General features: G+C 38.3%; 1 protein-coding gene across 1 annotated transcript in view; it reads left to right on the plus strand.

Annotated features, from left to right (window-relative positions):
* The first annotated feature begins 876 nt into the window (after positions 1-876).
* Positions 877-8,063, plus strand: part of LOC103518493 (protein FAM49B-like) — an 8,679-nt gene continuing 1,492 nt past the window's right edge. Inside the window, exons 1-4 of the mRNA XM_026830273.1 lie at positions 877-1,052; positions 2,265-2,446; positions 2,837-2,941; positions 3,593-3,712. Coding sequence (XP_026686074.1) covers positions 2,362-2,446; positions 2,837-2,941; positions 3,593-3,712 — 310 coding nt within the window. The 5' untranslated portion in view covers positions 877-1,052; positions 2,265-2,361. The remainder of the gene's footprint in view (positions 1,053-2,264; positions 2,447-2,836; positions 2,942-3,592; positions 3,713-8,063) is intronic.

The following is an 8,063-nucleotide window of genomic DNA, read 5'->3' on the forward strand; positions in this document are numbered from 1 at the left end:
ATCTTACAGATATTTTGGACTTGCTGCTGATTTCGTACATTTTTTTCTTTGGCGCTGCGCGCTGTTCGACTTTGAAACCTTTTATTTGCTTCAGGGCCGGATTACCCATAAGGCAGAATGGCAGACTTCCACGGGCCCCGCGCTTTTGGGGGCCCCGCGCTTTGAGGACTTACACTAGATATTATGGGTTTTTTCAAAAAAAAAAAAAAATCGCCTGCGGCGCTGAAAAATTTACTTTTGGTGAGCCTGGATTTCTCAAGATTGTGGACCAAAATTTTTAAAAATTTCGCCTGCGGCGCTCTAATTTATTTTGCTCACTTTGGCGTTCAGCTAAAATTAGGATAAGAAAATATCTAGCAAAATTTTCAAAAATTTCGCCTGCGGCACTCTATTTTATTTTGCTCACTTTAGCGTTCAGCGAAAATTAGGATAAGAAAATATCTACGAATTAGGTACGTCAAAAATTAACTTGTGACAAAGCATGAGGCACATATCTACCTACTTTTTGAAAAATTTCGCCTGCGGCGCTGAAAATTTCAAGTTCGATCAGCCCACACTGGGGGCCCCGCGCCTTTGAAACTGCCCCGGGCCCCGCGGGGGGCTAATCCGGCCCTGAGATCCGCCCCGGGCGGGAATCGAACCCGCGACCTAGCGCCATAATACGCTATGCTAGCGCTTAAGGAATTAATTTTTTCAAGGAATTTTCAATTCCCAGCATTTGATACCAACCAACCATTTTTTTTCATCGTGTATGGTCCACTTGAAGTTCATTTTCGGTACTTGTGACGCGCTCTGTGGGATTTCCTATGAACTGTGTAGTACGTGATAACGAGAAAGTTTTTTGTTTACAATTTTTTTTCTGAACTTGCACTTGCATCTTGCGTGTCTTGTGTCTTGTCTTTTTTGTGTTGAAGGGTTGTGAATTTTCAATTTTAAATTTATTAATTTAATTTGGTTTAATTAATTAGTTAATTACTTCAGTGCCCAGTTAATAGGTTACCTAATTTACCAACTTTTGAGTTCCATTCGCAGTCATTTCCATCCTCAGTTATGTAAGTAAATTCACTACATACCTACCCAGGTTTTCTCACCTACAACCTACAACCCACTCAAACAGCTCAAACTATGAATGAGAATTTCGCTTAAAATTCACTGAAGTTTTTCCACCAATCTATAAAATCTGTTTTTCTTTCAGACCAAACCTTTTTTGACAGAACCACAGTAAGAATTCTCTGTTGAACAATAAATTTTTACCGAGGGGATATTGACCTATATTACAAATCAGTGTGTTGGACAGGGTGACATCCTATTGATTTTCACAAATCTTTGTTGTGTTTATAAATTAACTAGGTATGTGAAGAAACACCCCCTTTTTCATTTAATTTCCCATAGTCTTTGTGATTTACTCGTTGACTCACACAGTGATCTTACTAAATGGAATTTCCATGTTGAAATTCAGATCCACAGGTGTACTCAAGTGTTTATTCAATGGCTCTCTTTGTGTTGTTCCTACAAAAATCAATTGTCCTGAATTTTTCTTTCAAACATGACCTACTTTCTGTTTGTTTTCTTGTCTGGGTCTTTGTTTGACATTGATTAAATTAACTAGGTATGTGAAGAAACACCCCCTTTTTCATTTAATTTCCAATAGTCTTTGTGATTTACTCGTTGACTCACACAGTGATCTTACTAAATGGAATTTACATGTTGAAATTCAGATCCACAGGTGTACTCAAGTGTTTATTCAATGCCTCTCTTTGTGTTGCCCCTACAAAAATCAATTGTCCTGAATTTTTCTTTCAAACATGACCTACTTTCTGTTTGTTTTCTTGTCTGGGTCTTTGTTTGACATTGAATATTGTTCTATTTTTTAGGTGGTTACCTACTTACACTTGTTAAGTGAAAATTAGTATCATTTTATGTGGGTGAAATTTGGCCTTAGTTGTTGGGAAGATAAGGACATTTATTTTATCAGCTATTTCATTTATTATTAATATCAGAGATAAAATAATCTTTTTACTTATATTTAAATAAGTTTTTTTTTTTTAATGGTTTGATAAGGAGAACAATTAAGATAAAACAAATATTTTTTGTATCATTACTCAGCTCACACACATTTCTGTACTATAGGTACCTTGATTACTTATCATACATTTTATTACAAAAGAGATTAAAAAAAATAATAATAATAAAATAAAATAGGTAGGTAACTATCACACACATTTTATGTTTTTTAACACATTCAATTATTTGTTTGTTTACAGCTGTCTCCTCATGACTTGTACATCTACAATGCATTCAAACCTGTGACAACTCCCATAAAGTGATTCTCAATCTCAACATCATCAGCACAATTTTACCATGGGGAAACTCCTCAGCTTGCTGTCGAGAGAAGATTCCAACTGTTGCACCAAACAGAAATATGATGTGTTCCTAGATTTTGAAAGTAAGTTCAGTTATTCCTAGGTCTAATATTTTTAAGGACTTTTTTTTCCAAGAGGTTTGATAGAGGGAACTGTAACTGCTAATGTCTTATCGTCCCGAAATCAAAGACAGAAAGAAGACACAAAAAGCCAGCCATTCCAAGAACAAAACATCATCTCTCCAGGATAAAATCTGCCCCGGGTGGTAATCTAACTAGCACTTTCAAGGCAGATGTGCTACCATCAAAGCTAACTAGACTGGCTTCCAAGGACTTCTAACAGTTTTAATTTTGTGTTAAGCACAAATACTTGTCACAAATGTCATTCCCCACTTGAAAAAGATGTGGAAAGACAGCCAAATTATTAAATCTAAAATAACAATAAGAAATGAACTTTTCTGGGCTTCATTCCAGATGCACAACCTACCGAGGCAGAAGAAGAGTTGTTCCAGGAGGTACATGAAGTCCTTCAGGACTCCGAATCTATTCTCGAGGATATTCAATTCTATAAGGGTGCAGGTAAGGCATAAACTCTAATATTGATTGATCTAAAAAACTTTGCGGGCTTATAACCACCATTCAAATTTCATTAATGAGAGGATTTTCACTTGAAGAGCTCTTCCACCCAGCCAGAACTTACAACAGGAGCTAGTTCAAGGGAGAGTTGAACTAGGGCTTATGAGTAGCTTAGCACCTCTATCAAATTGAAATTAGAGACCCTTGTCTTTATTTTCTCTGTTTCCTAAATATACTCTCCTATCCTATGTGTTCTACATATTCACACTTGTCCTGCCTTGGAAGACAGCAATGATGTTGTAGGGATAATATTAGGAGGCATGCAGGAAAATGCCCTTATTGACAACTCCTAAATATTGGTGCTAACATTTTAGATTTTTTTTTTTGCTCTCTTTGCTCTGATTTGCTCTCTATCTGCTCTAGAGCTAAGCTCTATAGGAATTTTTAATCGTGTTAAGCATATTTAAATGCTTGTCACAACTATTATTACACCTAGATTAATTTTATGACTTGACTTGGACTCGAACCACCAACCTCCAGATCCAAAGTCCAACGCATTAACAACTGCACCACTGAGGTTGGTTTGATTCCTAATCAGCTTTTTTGTTTCCAGGCAAATAATGGTTATATTGTATTGATATTTGACATTTTCAGGTCGAGAGATTCGAGAGGCTATAGCCAACCCAACACCGGAATGTCAGGCCAAAGCATTAGCCACTGTGCTCCCCCTTGTATCTCACCTGAAGCGATTCTACCTCTTCTCAACACAACTAGGTGAGAGAATATAAGACTTATTAAGAAAAGGAGTGGATATTTGTGAAAACAAATCACAATTAAAATTCCTCAAGCACAGAGATTTCCAACTGGCCACAAATCACTCGTAGTGGGAAATCCCTGCATTAGTAGTCCCATTAAAGACCCCAAAGACTTATTAAGAAAAGGAGTGGATATTTGTGAAATCAAATCACGAATAAAATGTAATGTAAATGTAAATGCAGTTTGTTTGTGTTATTATGTCACAACTTTGGTGCTCACTGCAGCATTGTAGGATTTTCCCAATATCTCAATAATCCTAAAATCCAATGTTTACCTACCATGCTGGCACCGGTCGCTATGCGCATTTATATGCCATAGCTACTCATTTTCCTCACAGGGCTGAGTGGGCCCCGCAACAGCCAGTCATGGAATCAATCATTTGCATGATACAAATTTCTTGACCCCGCCGGGAATCGAACCCGGGTCTATTAGAAGCAGACTATATCTATGTACATAGGTAATTATATACCTAGATAAGAACATACACAGATTGATATGGATATCGCACATGTGTATATGGACTTGTCTGAGGATGACCATGAGTCAGGAATTCAGTGATGTCCAACCTACAGGCGGTGGACAAATCTTCAGAATACTCATATTTTAGCCTGTAGTACAAACATGGTTTTAGCTGCCTCGGTGCCTCGGTGGCGTAGTGGTCAAGACGCTCGCCTGGTAATCAGGAGGGCGTGGGTTCCATCCCAGCCGAGGTATGGAATTTTATCCTCATTTATTTGAGAATTTGACCACATAATAATAGAGCTCTAAGGGTTAGGTGGTAGAGAACGCCTAAGGCGTTGAATTTTCAAATTTTTGTAATTTTTTATTTAGTTGTTCTGATGATGGCCATAGTAGTGGTCGAAATATATCAACTCGTCTGTCCTTTTATCTGTAGTCTTGTTTATTAACGTCTATTAGATAGGAGACAGTCCGTAATCCACTCCAGTCAAGTGAAGACCATGTCCAGAAATATGTATGATATTGTACTTGACCATTATCTCAAACTAAACAAAATAATATAAACGTTCTGTGTTTAACCTCTACATGTCCTTAAGGACAGACAAGCATTTTAACCCTTTCTTGTCCAGTTTTCAGATGTATTTAACTCTTTCTAATCTTCTTTCAAAATTAATTTAACCCTTTCTTGTCTTGTTTTCAGATGAATTTAACTCTTTCTAATTTTCTTTCAAAATTATTTTAACCCTTTCTTGTCCTGTTTTCAGATGAAGACGCCCGCAATTCAGAACGACTTCAGCTACTACCGTCGTATCGTCATGCGGCAACAACTCATAGGGGATGTTCTGTGTTTAACCTCTACATGTCCTTAAGGACAGACAAGCATTTTAACCCTTTCTTGCCCTGTTTTCAGATGAATTTACCTCTTTCTAATCTTCTTTCAAAATTAATTTAACCCTCTCTCGTCCTGTTTTCAGATGAAGACGCCCGCAATTCAGAACGACTTCAGCTACTACCGTCGTATCGTCATGCGGCAACAACTCATAGGGGATGATGAATTTAACTCTTTCTAATCTTCTTTCAAAATTAATTTAACCCTCTCTTGTCCTGTTTTCAGATGAAGACGCCCGCAATTCAGAACGACTTCAGCTATTACCGTCGTATCGTCATGCGGCAACAACTCATAGGGGATCGGGACAGTACCAACCGGGACGGTAATCCCAATCGGGACGGCCTATGTCGTCCCGAAATGAGCACGGAGTTAGCCAATAGAATGTCGCTATTCTATGCCAATGCCACGCCCATGCTCAGGTGTTTAAGTGACGTCACGTCTGAATTCGTACAACAGGTTAGTATTTCTCTAAATTCGTAACAAGAGACAAGCAAGGGTTAAATATTGAGTTAACCAATAGGATGTCGCTATTCTATGCCAATGCCACGCCCATGCTCAGGTGTTTAAGTGACGTCACGTCTGAATTTGTACAACAGGTTAGTATTTCTCTAAGGGAACAAGAGACAAGCAAGGGTTAAATATTGAGTTAGCCAATAGGATGTCGCTATTCTATGCCAATGCCACGCCCATGCTCAGGTGTTTAGGTGACGTGACGTCTGAATTTGTACAACAGGTTAGTATTTCTCTAAGGGAACAAGAGACAAGCGAGGGTTAAATATTGAGTCAGCCAATAGGATGTCGCTATTCTATGCCAATGCCACGCCCATGCTCAGGTGTTTAGGTGACTTCACGTCTGAATTTGTACAACAGGTAATTGTTAAAAAAAAAAAAAAAACAATCAAATCAAAGTTTTTTTTTCAGGCAGAGCCTTTTCTTTTGCTGACATTACAGCATTTGATTAGGTGCCAAGTGCCTCCTTTGCAATCAATGTCCAAATTTCGATATTTAAATAATATTTTTACACTGGTAATGCCGCCACTGGTCGCTATTCGATTAAAGTAGCTACTCAATTGTCCTTACGAATCTGAGTGCACGTCGGACTCCAAGCACAGAGCCGAAAAAACTTTGACCCCGTCAGGAATCGATCCCGGTACCTCTCGGCGTGCAAATCGAGTTACAAAGTTCCTTATAATTTATGTTTGTTTTTTTGTTTTTGTTTTAACTATCACACACATTTTATGTTTTTTAACACATTCAATTATTTGTTTGTTTACAGCCATCTCCTCATGACTTGTACATCTACAATGCATTCAAACCTGTGACAACTCCCATAAAGTGATTCTCAATCTCAACATCATCAGCACAATTTTACCATGGGGAAACTCCTCAGCTTGCTGTCGAGAGAAGATTCCAACTGTTGCACCAAACAGAAATATGATGTGTTCCTAGATTTTGAAAGTAAGTTCAGTTATTCCTAGGTCTAATATTTTTAAGGACTTTTTTTTCCAAGAGGTTTGATAGAGGGAAGTGTAACTGCTAATGTCTTATCATCCCGAAATCAAAGACAGAAAGAAGACACAAAAAGCCAGCCATTCCAAGAACAAAACATTATCTCTTCAGGATAAAATCTGCCCCGGGTGGGAATCTAACTAGCACTTTCAAGGCAGATGTGCTACCATCAAAGCTAACTAGACTGGCTTCCAAGGACTTCTAACAGTTATAATTTTGTGTTGAGCACAAATGCTTGTCACAAATGTCATTCCCCACTTGAAAAAGATATGGAAAGACAGCCAAATTATTAAATCTAAAATAACAATAAGAAATGAACTTTTCTGGACTTCATTCCAGATGCACAACCTACCGAGGCAGAAGAAGAGTTGTTCCAGGAGGTACATGAAGTCCTTCAGGACTCCGAATCTATTCTCGAGGACATTCAATTCTATAAGGGTGCAGGTAAGGCATAAACTCTAACAATGATTGATCTAAAAAAACTTTGCGGGCTTATAAGCCCCATTCAAATTTCATTAATGAGAGGATTTTCACTTAGAGAGCTCTTCCACCCAGCCAGAACTTACAACAGGAGCTAGTTCAAGGGAGAGTTGAACTAGGGCTTATGAGTAGCTTAGCACCTCTATGTTTACATGTGGTTGTTAGAATTATTTACTCATGGCGTGGCTCTTTGCCATATTTACCGGTGGCGTGGTTGTTGTATATTGTGATAATCATGGATGTGACTACCTAGGTTGTGTTAATATTGTTACCCTATACTGTGTACTGTGTATAAATTAAACACTATTCCCTTAAAACGATCAAATATCCCCTTAAAATGATCAAATGCCCCCTTAAAATGATCAAATATCCCCTTAAAACGATCAAAATAAATATCCCCTTAAATCGATCAAATATCCCCTTAAAACGATCAAAATAAATATCCCGTTAAAACGATTAAATATCCCCTTAAAACGATCAAAATCAATTTAAGTGTGGGACCCCATTGGCAAAAAACAGGTTTTGGGACCGAATTGGTTTCCTCCCGTTTTGAAGTCATCGATCGCTTCCCTTTACCTGCTCGATGCTCCACTGTTTTTACCCTAAAGACCCGTCCCTACTTGTCGTTCGGGAGAAAAAACGTGTTGTGCCTAGTGGAAACACTCTCATTTAAATTAGGTACATTGCCTACAAGGACATTTTGTGTCGTTCGGAAAAAATCGTGTCGTGCGTAGTGGAAACACTCTAATTTGAATTACATTGCCTACAACGACATTGGGTGTTGTTCGGAAAAAAATCGTGTCGTGTGTAGTGAGAACACTCATTTAAATTACATTGCCTACAACGACATTTTGTGTTGTGTCGTTCGGAAAAAAATCGTGTTGTGTGTAGTGGGGACACTCATTTAAATTCCATTGCCTACAGGACATTGGGGGGGGGGGGGGAAAATGGGATGAAACCCAAGGCAAGGGG

This window comes from Diaphorina citri, unplaced genomic scaffold, assembly GCF_000475195.1.
Source record: "Diaphorina citri unplaced genomic scaffold, Diaci psyllid genome assembly version 1.1 scaffold2211, whole genome shotgun sequence".
Lineage (NCBI taxonomy): Eukaryota > Metazoa > Arthropoda > Insecta > Hemiptera > Psyllidae > Diaphorina > Diaphorina citri.